Genomic DNA, 18,715 nt, shown 5'->3' on the forward strand with positions numbered 1-18,715 from the left:
TGATCCTCCCTCCCCCCAAAACCAGAAACAGATACAAATAGGGGCCACTTTATTAGAGTCCAGGGATATTAGCTTTGGGCAGCAGCTGAGGGCAGCTTCACGTAACTCTTCATGGGGGGCAGCGGCCGAATCTTCCGGCCAGCCCAGCCCCCCTTACGCTGCCAGAGCCCACTGTTAGGCCTCTTTCCCAGCCAGCGGTTCCGCCCGGCCTTGCCGATGACCCGTTTGTTATGATCAACATTGGATACTCGGCCCACGGTTGCTATGCACGTTTCCAGCACCTGACAGAGAAAAGCAGAAGGAGGAGAATGAACCATGGGGAGAAAAAGCCTGACACTGCCCAGGGCATGGGCCCTCGGGAGGCTTCTTACACTCGGGGAGAGAAGGGAGCGGACAGGGGAAAAGCACAAGATAAGTGAACCTAAGAGCAGATCCCGCAGTAGTTAGGAACAAAAGTCGGTGTTTCCTACTCCATGAAGGTGGCAGCCTGACAAGGCACAACTAGTCACAGGACAGAAAGGACAGACTCAGCTCCAGGCAGTTCTAAACATGAAACACCTGGGAGCTATTCCGTACAGGAAAGGTACATTCCAGAAATTCCTCCTTTGCCGATCCCTTCCACCTGCACCCTACACACACCTGCATCTGCCTTTTCGAGGGCAGCTGGATGATGGCTGTCCCATTCACCTTCCGTAGCAGCACACCACAGGTCCCTGGGGAAGGGAGAAAAAGCTCTGCCATCCTCCACAGAGGAGGAGGTGGCAGGTTTTCAAGAGGACACACACCCTCCACACCACCCTTGCTTTGCCTTTTAGGAGTAGAAACACCGAAGTAGGATGCATGCAAGGTTTTAGGTCCAAACACAAGCACTTTTTCTTTTTTTTATGACTGCCCCTTCGGCACATGGACGTTCCCGGGCCAGGGCTGGAATCAGAGCTGCAGCTACAGCTCATGCCACAGCAACATCGGGTCCTTAATCCATTGAGCCGCAATGGGAATTCCCACAAACACCTCTTCGTCCTTGTTTTTCCTTCTTTTTCTCTGCCAGTGGACCAGATGTGGGCCCATGCGTTCAGAGAATTGTGCCCTCAGGTACCACTTGGACTTCCACACTCTAAAACCCTAAGCGGCTCCTCTCTTCATACCTGCAGCTCGGATATACTGGGCCCCCCGGCCTGGCTCACTCTCCACATTGTTGATGAGGGTCCCCACTGGCAAGGCTCCCAGAGGATGGGCATCCCCTTCCCGAGCAGCAACTGAAAGACAGAATTTCATCAGCACCAGAACCCTTGCAGCCTCCCAGACCACACATCTGGCCGCCAGCTCTCACCTGCCATTCGACCTATGTGGTCAGAGTTCAAGACTGTATCTCCGGCCTTCATGTTCTCTGTGGCAATGATCCAGCGTTTCCGGTTGCCCCCAGCAACCAGAGCTATGTCTGCTGACCTGTTCAGAGGGAGGGACAGGTAAGGAGACCATCCAAGCCACCTCACATCTTCTAAAGAGCCACAGAGCAGGCATTCAGCCACACCACCATCATTTTACATTCCAGACTTGCCTACAGGGATCATAGCGGACAGCAATGACCTTCTCCTCAAAGGGTCCTGGCTTGGATTCATGCTCCGGCCGGAACCTCAGAAAGTCAATCATGCGATAACGTTGCTTGTGGCCCCCACCAATACCATGCACTTGGATTTGGCCTGTCAGGACAGTGGAGGGACATGATCCAGGTCAGATGCATCTGTTCCCAACACTGGGAACAGAGTCATCCTAGGCAGAAAGCAATGCTTCCCAACATTATGACACAAGTAGAAAATTGGGGTAAGTGGGGGTGAACACCTACATGGAGCTCGGTAAAAACACAATTAGGATACTGAAATATAAAACTTCTGGGGGGTTCCCGTCGTGGCGCAGTGGTTAACGAATCCGACTAGGAACCTTGAGGGTGTGGGTTTGATCCCCACCCTTGCTCAGTGGGTTAAGGATCCGGCATTGCCGTGAGCTGTGGTGTAGGTTGCAGACGTGGCTCAGATCCCGAGTTGCTGTGGCTCTGGCGTAGGCTGGCGGCTACAGCTCTGATTGGACCCTAGCCTGGGAACCTCCATATGCCACGGGAGCGGCCTAAGAAATGGCAAAAAAGACAAAAAAACAAAAAAAAAAACACAAAACACTTCCAGATAAAAATATCTACAAATTACTGAATTCAGTAATTTTAACTAAGTTTACTAAGAGCCATGTTAACTTGGGTTCAATTTCTATTGTAACTTTTTGAGGGGTATGAAGAAAAATATCGTGCAACTTCCTGAGTATGGCTGGTTTTCAATTACCTAGATTATCTTTAGGCGCACAGACCACTTGTCTGTTGCTTTGATTTCAACCCTCTCATTCTTACACACCTACTACATGCAGAAGGAGTCCAATAATTGCTTTCTACTTACATTCCTCTGGCTGTATCAAAATATAGACCTAGGGTCCTACCATGTTTTCCCCCTTTACTGCTTAAATCTTCTTGCCCCTGCCCCCACCTGTGTGGTTTCGGCCCCCAGACTTCCTCATCTTCACTGGCATAACGGTATACTTGGTACGACTCTTCCACGACACAGACGTAGCACTAAGGGCCACAGAGGTAAGGATTGGGCGACAGGGAAGCGACATCAAGCCAGAGGGCAGCGTAAGGAGGACATTGTTCGTCACCTAGAGATAAACAGAATTCAATTTCACTTGCAAGCTAATTGAAGGTGGGTAGTTCCCATTGTGGCTCAGCGGTAATGAACCCGACTAATGGCCATGAGGATTTGGGTTTGATCCCTGGCCTCACTCAGTGGGTTAAGAATCTGTGATATATGGAGTTCCCATTGTGGCTCAGTGGTTAATGAATCCGACTAAGAACCATCAGGTTGCAGGTTCGATCCCTGGCCTCACCCAGTGGGTTAAGGATCCGGCATGCCCCTGAGCTGTGGTGTGGGTTGCAAATGCAGCTTGGATACCGCATTGTTGTGGCTCTGGTGTAGGCCAGCAGCTACAGCTCTGATTAGACCCCTAGCCTGGGAATCTCCATATGCTGCAGGTACAGCCCTAGAAAAGACAAAAAAAAAAAAGAATCTGTGGTATATAGGTTGCAGACATGGCTTGGATCCCTTGTGGCTAAGGCACAGGCTGGTGGCTGCAGCTCTGATTCGACTCCTAGCCTGGGAACCTCCATATGCTGTGGGTGTGGCCATAAAAAGTCAAAAGAAAGGAGAAGCCTCGGAGAACCAAGGGAGAGGGCACAAAGTTTAGCTTGTAGCTTCCTCCTGGAAATGTCCCAGAATAGGTGTCCAAAACTCCACCCTTCACAGCTTGCACAAATACCAGTGGGAAATCTTTATCTAGATATATGTGTGCTGATTACCTCTTCTCCCCTGATCCTCTCACCTCTGAAGTGTTTCTTCAATGGAGTGTTCTCCCTTTGGTGCATCTTCTTCCAAATTTGGCTCAAAACATTCCTTCTCCAAGAAACTTTTCTTTCCCTAAACAACTCACTTCTCCAGAGCTGATAACTTCTATATATTCATGTGCCACCATCAGCAATGCCCTGTGACCATTTTACTGCATTATGTTTCTGAGTTTTTCAGATGTGAATGGAGGGGAGAGACCATTTATGTTTTGTTCATTGCTGTAGTCCCAACATTTCACATTGTAGGTTGGTTTGGTTTTGAATTTTAAGTATCCATCTGCCAAACTCCACCATCAGTCTGAAAGGTCTAGAGAGGTAAGACAAACTTCTTTTCTGTAACTCACCAGTTGCCCAGCCCACTAGGAATCTTGTGATTTCTTCATATGTTAGGCCCCTAGTCTTGGTATCTTGCCCTGAATTTTCTAATTCTTTTAACTCATCCTTAATGGTTATAATAATATATAATAAGCCAGTCTGCCTAGCTCCAATAGTTGGTGTACGAGCTTGGATTACATATCAGTTTTCTCATGTGTAACACGGTAATGATAATAACTTATAAACTGGTTGAAAGGAATTCATTTATTTAAAAGTTTATTTGACTTGGCTTATGAGACACTCAATAAACGTAAGTTATTATTGAAAGCTGTACATTTGTCTGTGAGGCACTTCATCTTCAATATCTTGTCTGAGGAATCCAGCGACCCTATGAGATAGCAACGTTTACAGAGGAGAAAGCTGAGGCTGAGAGTTACTTATCCAAGGTCACGGGCCGGCGTGACTCCTAACCAGACTCGCACCCCCCCCCCCGCGTCTCCTGGTGCCCCATCTCCGGTTGCCAAATGGAAACAGCCTCACTCCCGGTAAGGTAGATTACCTGGACGGCCGGGAGCAGGTTTAGGCCGGGGGCGACAGCGATCCGGGGCGTCAGGCTCAGAGAGCTAAGAGCGCGGGTCAATACCCGCAGGGCCATGATTGGCCAGGCTCGGTTGGGTTCAGCACACCACCATCACCTTTAGCGAGGAACCCTGGCGCTACTGGATGACGCTAACTGGTCCAAGTGCCGTCGCTCCATCCTGACGTAAAAAGAAAAGAGGCGGGCGGAGAACCCGAGACCAAGTTGGACACACACCTCCTTTCCTCCCTGTGCCAGGTAGACCCAATCCCCCGGCGGCTCATAGGTCGCGTGACTGGGGAACAGGCCCCGCCCCTCAGAGCCGTCAAAACAATTGCCTTGAGCGGCAGCCATGATGGATTTAAAGGGGCAGTACCGGCAAGAGCTGTAGCCAGATCATCAGACTGCGGGTGAGTCTTTAAGGGTACTTTGGGGCAGAGAGTTGAGATCCTGCTACCTCTTTCTTGCACTCCCGGACAGATTAAGAAATGAGCCCTTCCGAGCAGTCTCAAACAACTCGAGTCGGATTCAAAAACTCCGCCCCCCGGGATTCTTCCCGCCCCCTCGGCGTCCAGACGGACGGACAGACGGTCCGCCCCGCCCCCTGCGCTACCAACTGACTCCTTGACCTCGGGATAATCCGGCCCCTGGTCCTCCTCGCCCGCGACGCGGACCTGGGTCATCACCCCGCACCTCCTCCCTTCTCTCCTGCCCATCGCACTCTCTCCCCACCCTGGGCCTCAGGGCAGGTCGACAGCCTGGGACACTTCACCGCATTCCCAGGCCGGGGAGACCAAGTCCTAGCGCCGAGATCCTCTGTGATCCCGCAGCCACTCAGCGGACCTGCCATTCTTCCCTGCATCATCGGGCACCTGGGAGGCACTCTACGCTGACTCTCAGAGCCTGTTAGTATGTTAGTACGTGATCATGATAGAGACAAAGCCATAGAGATGACTGGGCAAAGAGTGACCAGGTCTTCCTCCTCACCCGTTCCCAGACACGCCCCTTGCCTCAGGTCTCAGATCAGATCTCACTCTCTTCTTGGGAGAAAATAGCTCCCAGGCTTGGGGTGGGAGGTTGGCTTCTGGAAGGAGGAGGGACCTTGGTCGTCTTTGAAGACCTGTGGGCAGGGGAGGGAGGGTGTTTGTCCTGGGTGGGGCTCTATGCCAGGTCCTCGGGAGGCTGTGAAGTGGTGAGAGAAGGGGTGGGAACGCTGGACTTCTGGACTTTGGGCAGGGCAGATCCTTCTGAGTCCCTGGCTGCTTGAACAGAGTTTCTTCCGGGCTCCTGCCTGAACGCCACAACCAAGGGTTATATACAGGTAAGAAGACTTCAAAGATGAGAAACAAGGCCCTTTTGAGGAAGTAGTCAGACAGCCTGAGGCCTGAGGTTTCAGGCATGTGGGGAAAGAGGCAGGGCTGACCAGGTTTGCAGATGCTGGGCTTAGCTCTGTGGGCGACCCGCACCTCTAGGTGCCTCTCATCTGGGTCCTGTGATGAAGGCTCCTATTTTTTTTCTTTTCCTTCTCTTTCTTGATTTAAACATTGATTTGAAACCTATTTCTCCCCGCACTTTTTAAAAAATTCTGACTATTTTCAGCATATCTCCTGCCTGCTTTAACCTCGTTCCCTTTGCAGTGCTCTCAAACACCCTCTGTGCTCCCTAGAGGGCTGTCTCTCCTCTCCTGATTCCTTTTCTTAACCCCAAATCTGTCTCCAACTCCTTTTCCATTCTGTTCCTTAGCTCAGTCCCTCTGGTACTTCTCAGCACCTCTGTTCCTTCTATACTTTTTCTTCGTTCAAGTCAATTCCTCTCCTTCTCTATCTCCCCCAACCTTAGTTTTGTGTCTAGTGTCGCAGGCTGCCTCCTCACTGGTCACTTGTTCTCTCCAATTAAACCACAGGGTTCCCCCCCTCCATTTGCTCTTTTCCTTCACTTGGACTCCCCCCTCCACCACCCCTGCCAGCCTCTAACCAGGGCGCTCAGCCCTCGTTGTTATTTTGACTTCAGCTGAGCTCTGTTGTTTCTCTGTAGCCCAGACACGGTCCCCTGGCCAGGATGTCGGGCCTGGTGTTGGGACAGCGGGATGAGTCTGCAGGGCACCGGCTCAGCCAGGAGGAGATCCTGGGGAGCACCCGTCTGGTGAGCCAAGGGCTGGAGGCTCTACACAGTGAGCACCAGGCAGTGCTGCAAAGCCTCTCGCATACCATCGAGTGTCTGCAGCAGGGAGGCCATGAAGAAGGGCTGGTGCACGAGAAGGCCCGGCAGCTGCGCCGATCCATGGAAAACATCGAGCTGGGGCTGAGTGAGGCCCAGGTGAGGGGGAGGAGGTGGTGCCAAGTGGCCCCAGGTAGATGGAGAAGAATTGTCTGATGGAGTTTTGGGTTCATTTGGGATCCCTTTTCCTAGATGCTTGAATTCATTCACCCAGTTAATAAGTATTAAGCCTCCACCATGTGCCAGGCACTAATCTTCTGGATGCTCGGGAGAGTGATCACTCAACACAACGGCCATAAAGCTTTGCCATCTTGGAGCTTAGAGTCTAGCTGGGGGAAGCAGGTGATACACAAATAAATAAGTGATTCAGTGTGCCAGAGTGATAATTGCTAAGGATAAAAAGGTAAAAATAAAGCAAGGAAGGGGATTGGGGTGTATGGAGAGAGGATACAGTTTTAGGTGGGGTGGTCCGGGAAAGCCTCACTGAAAAGGCACCATTTGAGCAAAGAATTGAAGATGAGGGAGTTCTCATCATGGCGCAGTGGAAACAAATCTGACTGGGAACCATGAGATTGTGGGTTTGATCCCTGGCCTCGCTCAGTGGATTAAGGATCCAGCATTGCCGTGAGCTGTGGTGTAGGTCACAGATGCGGCTCAAATCTGGCATTGCTGTGGCTGTGGTGTAGGCCGGCAGCTGTAGCTCTGATTCGACCCCCAGCCTGGGAACTTCTATAGGCTGTGGGTATGGCCCTAAAAAGACAAAAGCCAAAAAAAAAAAAAAAAGAATTGAAGATGAGGGGTTGGGTCATACAGTAAACTAAACAGGGGAAGAGCATTTTGAGAGCATGGACAGCAAGTGCAGAGGCCCTGACCTCGAGCCGTCCCCTGAGTTCACTGAGGGGCCAGTGCGGCTTCCCCCTGGCCAGTGCAGTGACTGAGGGGAAGCAAAATAGAAAACGAAGTTGGAGAGGTAATGGGGGTGGGGGAGGGGGACAGAGCATGTGGCACTGTAGGCCATCATAAGGACTTGCCTTTTACCTTGAATGAGACAGAAGCTATTGGAATGTCCTGAGTGGAGGAGTGATGTGGTCTAAGTCAGCATTTTAAAAGGATCATCTGGGAGTTCCTGTTGTGGCTCAGCCATTTAAGAACCCAGCTAGTATCCATGAGGATGTGGGTTTGATCCCTGGCCTCACTCAAAGGATTAAGGATCCGAAGTTGCCACAGGCCGAGGTATAGGCCGCAGATAGGGCTCAAATCTGGCTTTGCTGTGGCTGCGTAGACCGTGCAGCTCCAGCTTTGATTCGACCCCTAGCCTGGGAATTGCCATGTGCTGCCTGTGTGGCCCCTACAAAGACAAAAATAAATGGATCATCTGGCTGCAAGGTTGAGAACAGACTCTAAAGGAACAAGGGCAGAAACTGGGAGGCCAGTTAGGAGGCTATTACCATAATCCATGTGGGAACTGATGGTGGCTTGGCCCGGGGTGGGGGCTCTGGAGGTGGTGAGAAATTGGATTCAGGGTATATTTCGAAGGTTACCCAACTCTCCCTCCTGGCCCCTGGCAGTCTTGCCGCCTCCAAAGGCTTCCCTCTGCCTATCCTTCAACACTCCCATCCAGCACCTGAGGCTCACAGGATGTGCCCACCTAGGTGATGCTGGCCCTGGCCAACCACCTGAGCACAGTGGAGTCAGAGAAACAGAAGCTGCGGGCTCAGGTCCGGCGGCTGTGTCAGGAGAACCAGTGGCTCCGGGACGAGCTGGCGGGTACCCAGCAGCGACTCCAGCGCAGCGAACAAGCCGTGGCTCAGCTGGAGGAGGAAAAGAAGCACCTAGAGTTCCTGGGACAGCTGCGACAGTATGACGAAGATGGGCACACTGCGGTGAGCATGTGCACAGGTGACGGTGGCTGCGGGGCGGGCAAAACAGAGTCACCACTACCAACATTGGGCAGTTGCTCCATCACCCACAAGGGCCAGCAGCCCTGCCCAGCCTGCCCCCATCTGGCAGATTTCAGGTCCTGACACCAACTCCAGATGACAGCAAGGGGGAAACAGTAGTCATTCAATCAGCATACGGTTGAATGGGAGTTTCCATGGTGGTGGCTCGTCGGGTTTCGACAAAGACAACATTTGATTGAATGACTGCTGTGTGTCAGGTGCAGCGCACTCTGCTGGGGAGACAACAGTGAACACGGCTCTCACAGTGACAGGTGTTTTGGGGGTGACAGAGAAGCGTTTGGACAATTCCCCTTCAGAAGCCTCAGCACTGCAGTTAGGAAAAGCACAGCCCAGTTGAGCAAGTCCTAAAGTTCACTCTCAAAATGTGTGTTATTTAACCGTCCCACAGCAGGCATTTATCTGTCTCTCTAAGTCTTCTGTGTAAGAAGTTGTGTGTCGGGCTGGATGTAAGGAACTACAAAAGAGAGTTCCTGCCTCCTTGAGCTTATAATGTAGCTGTAGGAACAAGGCTCACATGTGAGAACACGTATGTGACCACACCAAGCGGCAAGTGCCCAGTGCTCGAGGAGCGGTTCAGTCAGTGTGGAAGGAATTCCAAGGAGATAGGTTCCTGGGGGCTGGGATGGTCTGAAAGATTCCCAGGGGAGGCAGCGTACAGGGATGGGTAAGATTTAGGTGATGTTTTTATTTGATGGGATTAGGAACTGGGATGGATTTTGATGGTCATGAAGGAGAAGGAGCTTTCTAGGTGGGGCGTGTGTGTGTGTGTGTGTGTCCATCTGTCTGCCTGTCTGTCATAGATAAGGCTCCAGGGGTGAATGGTGGTCTGACCCAGGGAAAGTGGGATGATGTGTATGGGACGCACTGGTGAAACTGGGCAGGAGGGGTGGAGGTCTTTGTACAAGGCTGCAGGATCTGGAAGGGCAGAGTGTGTTCATCCAGTGTGGACGCTGGTTAGACAGTGTGGGTTGAACCCTAAGTCCAGAGTGAGCGCCAGCGGATGATGGGTGTGAGGCTGAGCTAGACACTTTGGGTACGTGTCAGTGAGATCAGACACTCCCCTGCCCTCAGGACAGACATGTAATCAGTGTAAACACACAGGGATCAACACGGGACTATAATTTTAAGAGTGGAGGTGGGGGGAAAGGTGAAGGGCAAGGATGTTTAGGAAGGAAAGTTTCTGGATGTGAAGGACGGGAGAGTCCTGAGATTCTGGCCAAAGCATCTCTGTTTTTTTCTGAACAAGAAAGGCCTAAACTTGGAGTTCCTGTCGTGGCTCAGTGGTTAACGAATCCGACTAGGAACCATAAGGTTGCGGGTTTGATCCCTGGCCTTGCTCAGTGGGTTAAGGATCCGGAGTTGCCATGAGCTGTGGTGTAGGTTGCAGATGCGACTCGGATCTGGTGTTGCTGTGGCTGTGGCTGTGGCGTAGGCTGGTGGGTACAGCTCCAATTCGACCCCTAGCCTGGGAATCTCCATATGCCGCAGGTGTGGCCCCGGAAAAGACAAAAAAAAAAAAAGAAAAAAGAAAAAAAGAAAGGCCTAAACTTGGCGGGACAGATGCTGGCCTTCCCAGGGGCAGAGACATGAACGAGGGACCTGTCCCAGCCTCCCGAGTCAGTGATTGTGGTTTGGAGGGGGTCCTGAAGAGGCTACTGGTGCTATTGTGGCCCAGACACGCTGCTGCTTCCCTTCCAGGAGGAGAAGGAAGGCGATGCCTCCAAGGATTCCCTGGATGACCTCTTCCGAAATGAAGAGGAAGAGGACCCCAGCAATGGCTGTGAGTTGGCCTCCGGAGTTGGAGGGTGAAGAGGGGGCAGCGGGAGGCTGGGCCCCCGCTGTGGTCCACCCTGAACACAGGATGCTCATCACCCAGGAATAGGTTCTCCCCTTCCTCTGGAGGTGGGCCAGGGACCAGGACTTTGATTTCCTCAGCCCCCCTTCCCTTATTCATCAACATTTATTAAGCACTTAGCCGGTGTCAGGCCCTGTGCTAGGTCCTAAGGAGACCAGGTCTCACCAGTGAGGGGTTCACAGTTGAGTGGGAGAATGAGCCTGAGGTGGAAGAGCATGAGTGCCTCAAGGGGAAGGACCAGGTCTTTCTTATTTTTGTATCCCTGCCACAGCCCCTGCCTCTTGCACATTGAGTAAACATTTGTTGAATGAAGGAATGACCGGGTGAACAAACGGGACTCTGAGGGGCACAGGGGCAACAGAGGGGGCAGGAGATTAGCTGTTGAGCCTGGAGGTGAGAGATGGGCACAGGTACTGAAGGAGATGTGGCAGAGCTCCCGGTGTGGCTCAGCAGAAATGAACCTGACTAGTATCCATGAGGATGCAGGTTCGATCCCTGGCCTCGCTCAGTGGGTTAAAGGATCTGGCATTGCCATGAGCTGTGGTGTAGGTCACAGATGCAGCTGGAATCCTGCGTTGCTGAGGCTGTAGCATAGGCTGGCAGCTGCAGCTCTAATTCCGCCCATGGCCTAGGACCCTCCATATGCTGCAGGTGTGGCCTGAAAAAAAAGCTATGGAGTTGGGGTGGAAAGGGCAGGCAGCAGAGGGAGAGGCAGCATCATCTGAGGAAGTCTTCTGCCATGGTGTAGTGGCCCGTGGCCAGGGCGCCCAGCATAACGGCTATGAGATCCCAGCGAGGCTGCGGACACTGCACAATCTGGTGATACAGTATGCCGCCCAGGGCCGCTATGAGGTAGCCGTGCCACTCTGCAAGCAGGCACTGGAGGACCTGGAACGCACGTCCGGCCGAGGCCACCCCGACGTGGCCACCATGCTCAACATCCTGGCTTTGGTGTATCGGTGAGTACGGCCTGCCTCCTGGCATGAACCTGCCTCCGTGTTCCCGCCTCTATCCGCCTTTGGCTCCCGCTCCTCCCTTCCGCAGGGTACCGCTTCCCCCTCGCAGGTGTACCCTGCCAGCGGGCTTTCTCCAGTACCAGAACTCATTCATATCTGAGCACTTGACCTTAGAGCAGACTCATCCCTCAGGCCTTTTGCTTCTCCAGTCTCTTCTCTGGGGAGGGTTTTCTGTTTCTGACTCTTGCAGCCTGTGACTGTGCCCTCCTCTCGGTGTGTCCTGGGTGTGTCAGTGAACCCGTCTCACTGTTCTTTCCAGGCTTCCTGTTTCCTCGTGGGGGGTCCCAATCCCTAAAGATACCCCAAATGTAGGGAGATGGCTTGGGGACAGAGTGGGATGTAACCCCTTGTCACTTTTGTCCTCTCACAGGGACCAGAATAAGTATAAGGAAGCTGCCCATCTGCTGAATGATGCCCTCAGCATTCGAGAGAGCACCCTGGGTCGGGACCACCCTGCTGTCAGTATTCCTTCCTCTCCTTCCCCTGTGTTCTCTTTTTTTTTTTGTCTTTTTACGGCTGCAACCATGGCGTATGGTGGTTCCCAGGCTAGGGGTCCAATCAGAGCTGTAGCCACCTGCCTATACCAGAGCCACAGCAATGCCAGATCCGAGCTGCATCTGTGAACTTCACCACAGCTCATGGCAACACCAGATCCTTAACCCACCGAGGAAGGTCAGGGATCGAACCCAAAACCCCATGGTTCCTAGTCAGATGCATTTCCACTGTACCCGGACGGGAACTCCGTGTCTTTTTTTTTAGGGCTGCACTACAGGATATGGAAGTTCCCAGGCTAGGGGGTCGAACTGGAGCTATAGCTGCCAGCCTACATCACAGTAACAGCAACAGTGGATCCGAGCTGAATCTGCTACCTACACCACAGCTTATGGCAACGCCAGATCCTTAACCCACTGAGAGAGGCCAGGGATCATGGTTCCTAGTTGGATTTGTTTCCACTGCACCACGACAGGAACTCCCCCTATGTTTTCTTAGTTTGTCCATCCATTGCCCTCAGCCCTGGGTTTTCTGAGGAAGGAGGCATGAAGACCCCTTTCTCCCAACACTGTCTGCTGATGCTAGTGGTTTTCAACTCTCTGAGACCCAGTGATTGCTTCTAATGATGTATATTTTCCTAATGCTTAACTCATAGAGAATGTAACTTACTTACACCTACACTTTCCCAAAAAAGTTGAATGATACTTTATTATTAGAAAAGAGAAATAAGAAAAGTAACTTATGGAGTTCCCATCGTGACTCAGTGGGATAAGGATCCAGCATTGTCACTGATGTGGCTTGGGTTGCTGCTGTGGCACGGATTCACTCCCTGGCCCATGAACTTCTGTGTGCCATGGGTGCGACTGAAAACAAACAAACAAACAACAACTCCTGTCTTGATGTCCTATCAAATGTCAAAGCTTATATTCAGTGCTTAGATGTCTGGCAGGACATTCCAAAGTTGCTCGAGGGGGCCCACACAGGCAGAACATTCGTAGCATCCTCGTCTCCCCGAAGGTAACAGGGTCCTTAGTCTTCCTGGCAAACAAGAAACAAAAACCCTGCCTCCAGAAGTACCTAAGTATCTTCCCAGAAGGCGATACCACCCTCATGGAGAACCTCAGAGCCTAGGGGTTCAGCCCTTGCCCCTCCCCGGCCTCTGGCGGAGTCCACTTGTCTTGGAGTTGTGCAGCGTGGGGCCCTGCCGTTCAAGGTCTTTTGCAGCACCAGCATCTGATGGGGACGGGCTTGTCTTGCTAGGTGGCCGCCACACTCAACAATCTGGCTGTGCTCTATGGTAAGAGAGGCAAATACAAGGAGGCAGAGCCACTGTGCCAGCGGGCCCTGGAGATTCGAGAAAAGGTACCCGTGCCCTCTGCCCATTCTTCCCTGTTGCGGAGAGCCCTCTTGTATCATCTCTCTTCCAGTCTACCCTCTTGCCTCACTTCCTTTGGCCTCATCCCTGTGTCTGCCTTGTTCTCTGTTTCATCATTCCCTTCCCCCTGCTCCCTGCCTGGGCATGCGCACACACGCCCGCACCCGCACACACACCCACACGCACAGTCATAGTCATCTGTCCCTCCTTTGCACCCCTTCAGGTCCTGGGCACTGACCACCCAGATGTGGCAAAGCAACTGAACAACCTGGCCCTGTTGTGCCAAAACCAGGGCAAGTATGAGGCCGTGGAACGCTATTACCGGCGGGCACTGGCCATCTATGAGGGGCAGCTGGGGCCTGACAACCCTAACGTAGCCCGGACCAAGAACAACCTGGTAAGGGAGGGAGGGGCAGAGGCCATGGGCAGAGGGGAGGGGAAAGCGTCTAAGTCCCTGTGCTCACCTCCTCGTCTTTGTGCCCAGCTCTGGGGCTGCCTTTGGGGCTGAGAGGTCTGCTTCCTTCCTGTGGGAAGGCAGAAATTCCATAGCCTCTTGGAATTGGCGTGGGAACACTGTGGACCCTGCAGCTAGAAAAGGAGATATGAGGAGCATCTCTGGGGAAAGTCATCAAGAAGGGGCAGTCGCAGGAGTTCCTGTTGTGGCTCAGCAGCTTAAAAATCCTGCTGATATCCTTGAGGAATGGTTTGATCCCTGGCCTCACTCAGTGGGTTAAGGATCCTGTGTTGCTGTGAACTGTGGTGTAGGTCGAAGACGTAGCTCAGGCTCGGATGTGGCATTGCCATGGCTCTGGTGTAGACCAGCAGCTGTAGCTCTGATTGGACCCCTGCCTGGGAACCTCCATATGCCGTGGGTGCAGCCCTAAAAGAAAAAGAAAAAAAAAAAAAGAAGAAGACGGGGAAATCCCAGACTTTATCTCCACCTCTTGCTCCTGTGTTTTTGCCTTCCTGCCCCCAGGCTTCCTGTTACCTGAAACAGGGCAAATATGCTGAGGCTGAGACGCTCTATAAAGAGATCCTGACCCGTGCCCACTTGCAGGAGTTTGGCTCTGTGGATGGTGCGTGGTGAGGACCTGGGCAGGGAGCTGCAGGGAGGAAAGGAAATGCAGACCAGGGCTTGGGAGGTGGGCCACAGTGGTTCCCAGGGGGAGCTGGGCCCCTTTAGTCCAGGCCTGTTGGCCTCTGGGTCCTGGCTCCCCCCATACTATCCAGTTCTGTCCTCTAACCTTGCCACTCCATCCCGTGTGTCACCCCCAGACAACCACAAGCCCATCTGGATGCATGCAGAGGAGCGGGAGGCAATGAGCAAAGTGAGTTGGGGGGGCCCAACCTGGGGAGCCAGAGGCTACCAGGCCTCTGTCTTGCTCCTGCACCAGCCTGCCAGCTCCTCACTTCCCACCCGAGGGCCAGCCCCAGACCCACGGTGCCTTCCCCAGCCCAGCCTGCACCAAGCCCAGCACCAGCTTGCACCCCAGCATCTCCATCCTCTCATCTCTGGCTTCCCCTCCCCCTCTGTCCTCCTGCAGAGCCCACACCGGGAGGGCGGCACACCCTACGCTGAGTATGGAGGCTGGTACAAGGCCTGCAAAGTGAGCAGGTAAGCTGCCGGTGAGAAGCAGGCTTGGCCTCTGATGCTGCCACCCATGCTGGCATCTCAGCCTCCTGGACCATCCCCTTCTTCTGTTTGACCTTCCCTGGGCCTCAGCTCCGCTCCCTCTCTCTCCTGCTTGTGTTCTGAACCCATCCTCTCTCCCTTCCCTGGTCTCATCTGCCACAGCCCCACCGTGAACACGACTCTGAGGAACCTCGGAGCTCTGTACAGGTGCCAAGGAAAGCTGGAAGCAGCTGAGACCCTGGAGGAGTGTGCCCTGCGCTCCTGGAAGCAGGTCAGAGACCTGGAGGGAAAGGAGGTCTGGAAGGGAGGGCCTGGGGACAGGACAGGATGGGGGACCACTGAGGCTGCTTGTCAGTCTCCAAGGAGTAAGGGGGGGCAGCTGAGGAGGAAGGTTGGAGAGGAAGCTGAGACCCGCTTGTGGTCGTGGTTGTTTTGAAGCGTACTCTTACTTCCCACCTGCCCTTTGTGGTCAGGACTCGAAGTTCAAGGTTCACTTCACTAACTGGAACTATCAGCAGAGAAACCCTGTCCTTTCACAGCGTGAAGCATCTTCTGGGGAGCAGCGTGGGGTGGTATGGGTGGGAGGGCTGCGACTGTGGGGAGCCCCGAAGCAGAGTTTCTTCAGTTGTGGGTCTTGACTCACTAGTGGGTCTAAAATCAGTCCCGCGAGAGCCATGGCTAAGCCTAGGTGTGTATCTAGATGTGGAATGCACTGCAAATAGAAAAGGTGAGTGTCTCCTTCCCAGTATGTGTGTACTGGGAGGTCACAGGAAAAACCTTATCTTTGACCCTAGTGGTGAGAAAAAGTTTGAAAACCCCATCCTGAGGAGCTCAGAAATGAGACGTCCCAGCTTCTTCCTTTTCTTTCCAGGGCACTGACCCGATCAGCCAGACCAAGGTGGCTGAGCTGCTTGGGGAGGGTGACAGTGGAAGGACCTCCCAGGAGGGCTTTGGGGGCAGCGTGAAATTCGAGGGAGGTGAAGATGCCTCAGTGGCTGTGGAGTGGTCAGGGGTAAGTTGGATGGGGACCCCTTGATCTCTTCTGCCCCTCCTGCTGGTGGTGGTGACAGGCACTGAGCCTGTAGGATGTGTGCATGAGGGCCTGTTGTCCCCATCCCAGCTCCGGTGGCCCATCCCTCTCCGGGGTCTCTCTGCAAGCCAGCTGTTGACCGGGCTCTTGTTTTCAGTCGCTGGGCTTTTGGGGGCAGGGGGAGGTGGCAGCGTAAATGGCAGGAGTACACTCAGAAGCCAGGCTGCCTGGGGTCCCCTTAGCTTCTGTCCCCTACCCCTCTCTGCCAGGATGGCAGCGGGGCCCTGCAGAGGAGCGGCTCTCTGGGCAAGATCCGAGATGTTCTCCGTAGAAGCAGTGAGCTCCTGGTGAGGAAGCTCCAGGGGACCGAGCCCCGGCCCTCCAGGTAGGCAGTGAGCCTGAGATACGGCAGAGCAGGCGGCTGAGCCCTGGCCTCCAACTCTAACTCCTCCTGGCCTCTCATCTCTGGAGAAGAAGCGTCTTGGAGAGAAACATGGAGGAGGTCAATGGGACAGTTGTGGAGAGAGTGTGGGGAGAATGGGTGCCTCAGTTGGGGGAAAACAATACCTGAGCAGATGCTGATTACTGATGAAGTTGGGTTTTGTGTGAGTGTGTGTGTGTGTGTGTGTGTGTGTGTGTGTGTGTGTGTGTGTGTTGGGAGGATGGATGGTGGGAAGGCAGTGATCTGACTTCCTGTGGTGGTGCCCAAGAAGCCACGGCTTAAGGGTTACCCATGGGAAAGAGAAGAAGCTTCAGTTCTTTCTTTTCCATTGTAGCAGCAACATGAAGCGGGCAGCCTCCTTGAACTATCTGAACCAACCCAATGCAACGCCCCTCCAGGTGAGAGCAGTGCTTGTGGGCACAGTGGTAGGTGAGAAAGAAAGGACAAGCCAGGGAGTCCCCATCAGCAGAAATGAATCTGACTAGCATCCACGAGGACGCAGGCTTGATCCCTGGCCTCCCTCCGTGGGCTAAGGATCCGGTGTTGCCGTGAGCTGTGGTGTAGCTCTCAGATGCAGCTCGGATCTGGCCTTGCTGTGGCTGTGGTGTAGGCCATCAGCTACAGCTCTAATTCAACCCCTAGCCTGGAAATTTCCATAGGCCAAGGGTGCAGCCCCCCACAAAAAAGGACAAGCCAGGAAAAGGGGAGAGTTACTGGGATGAAGACTCTGCCAGGGACTTGGAGTTGGGCAGACAGCTTGTTGGGGGTGGTGATCACCAAGGGACAGTTTGGGGCCAGAGATAGTAGCACATAAATTAATCAGGAGGAAAGCAGGAATTGATGTTCTCTAAATGGGTACTTTGGAATTATGAATTATTCAAGAATGATTTGGGGATACTAATTGCTCTCTCCTTACAGCCACCACATTCCTCACCTTGGGGAGTCTGTAGGAGCTGAGAAGAGAAAAAGAAAAAAAAAGTATTAACTCATCTCCTTTTGAGAAAACAGCAATGACATTTTAATGGGAAAGGACCACTTGTAGCAACACATTCAAAGCATATGCCAGGAGTTCCTGTTCCCGCTGTGGTGCAACAGAAACGAACCCTGGTATCCATGAGGATGTGGGTTTGATCCCTGGCCTCGCTCAGTGGGTTAAGGATCCGGTATTGCCGTGAGCTGTGGTATAGTTCGCTGATGGGGCTCGGATCCTGCGTTGCTGTGGCTGTGGCTGTGGTGTAGGCCAGCAGCTGCAGCTCTGATTGGACCCCTAGCCTAGGAACCTATATATGCCGAAGGTACAGCCCTAAAAAGGGCAAAAAAAAAAAAAAAAAAAAAAAAATTTGAAGTATATGCTGATATTCACATGGTTCTTCCAGGTATTTTCTCCACCAGATGGTGGCCTTCTGGGAAGTCCTAACAAGGGGTCAACAAAGCCCCAGAGCTTGGGGTTGAGGTTAGAGGTTCCATCCTAGGTCCAGAGAGAAGCTGCAGCCATGAGATGGAGAGACTCCAGGGGCCAGTCTTTGGCAGGCTGAGATCCCTGAGCTGATGGCATGGGGTTGTCTGTTTCAGGTCTCCCGAGGCCTCAGTGCCAGCAGTACGAATCTCTCTTCAAGCAGCTGACATTCAAGCTCCCCTGCCTTCCCTGGGACCGGTGGGTCCCCAGCAGCCCTCACAGCATTCCCTGTGGCTCCTGGCTCTTCCAACCCTACAGTGGGACAGTGAAGGGGGAGCAGTTAACCAGAAGATGCCCTCAGGGTCTCAGCTCCCTCCTCAGGAATCCCCCTCAGGAACCAACCTCAGGACACCCTCTCCCCACCCTGTGGTCCTCTAGAGTGGCTCCATCTACTACTAGGGCCCCCAAAGTGGGTAAAGAGCAGGTGTGCACCTCAGAGATGCAGCCTGTGGCTGGCTTTTCTGACAGAAGGTTTGGGACTGGCCAGCTGACCTGTCTTGCCCTGGCCTCTCTTTTTCCCTCCAATGCTTCACTTCAGGTCCGTGTATTTCACTTTTCTTAAATAAAGGAATCAGGTAACCAACCATTCAGCCACTGGAGTCCTCACTGAAGAGGGTAGGAAGCAAGGGTTGTGTTGGGGCCCTTCACAGAAGGGTGAGGGCAGTGATGGATGGGGCAGCAGGAGGAATGTTCGCCTCTTGGCTCCCTCCTCTCTTCCTTCCCCGTTTGTATCCTCTCCAGCAGGGCCTGCGGGAAGGCGTCTGGGGGGTGGGGGGAGGCCCACATCCCAAGGAGAAGGTGCTGTGGACCCGGTTGTCAGGGACATGTGGTGGCCATGTGGCAGGACCCTGGAGTCCTGGCGCCACTGCTCCTGGCCTGTGAGGCCCTCTGTGGCTGCCCCTCCTCCTCC

At 53.4% G+C, this 18,715-nt stretch overlaps 2 protein-coding genes across 13 annotated transcripts; one reads left to right on the top strand and one right to left on the bottom strand.

Annotated features, from left to right (window-relative positions):
* On the bottom strand, positions 30-5,451 carry MRPL2 (mitochondrial ribosomal protein L2). Of its 3 annotated transcripts, none has more exons than XM_021097976.1 (8): positions 5,316-5,451; positions 4,311-4,509; positions 2,526-2,694; positions 1,559-1,700; positions 1,331-1,446; positions 1,146-1,256; positions 640-713; positions 33-281 (listed from the first exon to the last, which is right to left on the bottom strand). In XM_021097976.1, the coding sequence occupies exons 2-8, from the start codon at positions 4,404-4,406 to the stop codon at positions 69-71; spliced, it is 921 nt and encodes a 306-aa protein (XP_020953635.1). In that variant the 5' UTR covers positions 4,407-4,509; positions 5,316-5,451; the 3' UTR covers positions 33-68. The 3 variants fall into 3 exon arrangements, with proteins under 3 accessions (NP_001171996.1, XP_020953635.1, XP_020953634.1); XM_021097975.1 differs by lacking the exon at positions 5,316-5,451 and adding an exon at positions 4,705-4,951; NM_001185067.1 differs by lacking the exon at positions 5,316-5,451 and having other exon boundaries at positions 30-281; positions 4,311-4,526.
* Positions 4,532-18,395, top strand: KLC4 (kinesin light chain 4). Of its 10 annotated transcripts, none has more exons than XM_021098735.1 (17): positions 4,647-4,738; positions 5,565-5,649; positions 6,363-6,644; positions 8,198-8,428; positions 10,205-10,286; positions 11,110-11,320; positions 11,748-11,835; positions 13,130-13,231; positions 13,468-13,641; positions 14,221-14,320; positions 14,520-14,572; positions 14,789-14,859; positions 15,040-15,148; positions 15,749-15,889; positions 16,177-16,292; positions 16,684-16,747; positions 17,922-18,388. In XM_021098735.1, exons 3-17 carry the CDS (start codon positions 6,387-6,389, stop codon positions 17,970-17,972), a joined length of 1,851 nt encoding a protein of 616 aa, XP_020954394.1. In that variant the 5' UTR covers positions 4,647-4,738; positions 5,565-5,649; positions 6,363-6,386; the 3' UTR covers positions 17,973-18,388. The 10 variants fall into 10 exon arrangements, 5 of the variants coding, with proteins under 5 accessions (XP_001929257.1, XP_020954394.1, XP_013833404.1 ...); XM_013977950.2 differs by having other exon boundaries at positions 4,664-5,233; XM_001929222.4 differs by lacking the exon at positions 5,565-5,649 and having other exon boundaries at positions 4,532-4,738.

This window comes from Sus scrofa, chromosome 7 (assembly GCF_000003025.6).
Source record: "Sus scrofa isolate TJ Tabasco breed Duroc chromosome 7, Sscrofa11.1, whole genome shotgun sequence".
NCBI lineage: Eukaryota > Metazoa > Chordata > Mammalia > Artiodactyla > Suidae > Sus > Sus scrofa.

Coding starts and splice junctions, on each gene's coding strand:
- KLC4 (XM_001929222.4), top strand. CDS start 6,387: ATGTCGGGCCTGGTGTTGGGACAGCGGGATGAGTCTGCAGGGCACCGG. Junction 14,573..14,788: donor AGCGGGAGGCAATGAGCAAA/GTGAGTTGGGGG, acceptor GTCCTCCTGCAG/AGCCCACACCGGGAGGGCGG. Junction 15,890..16,176: donor TGGCTGTGGAGTGGTCAGGG/GTAAGTTGGATG, acceptor CCTCTCTGCCAG/GATGGCAGCGGGGCCCTGCA.
- MRPL2 (NM_001185067.1), bottom strand. CDS start 4,406: ATGGCCCTGCGGGTATTGACCCGCGCTCTTAGCTCTCTGAGCCTGACG. Junction 2,695..4,310: donor ACCTGCTCCCGGCCGTCCAG/GTAATCTACCTT, acceptor GTTTATCTCTAG/GTGACGAACAATGTCCTCCT. Junction 1,447..1,558: donor GTCCGCTATGATCCCTGTAG/GCAAGTCTGGAA, acceptor CCCTCTGAACAG/GTCAGCAGACATAGCTCTGG.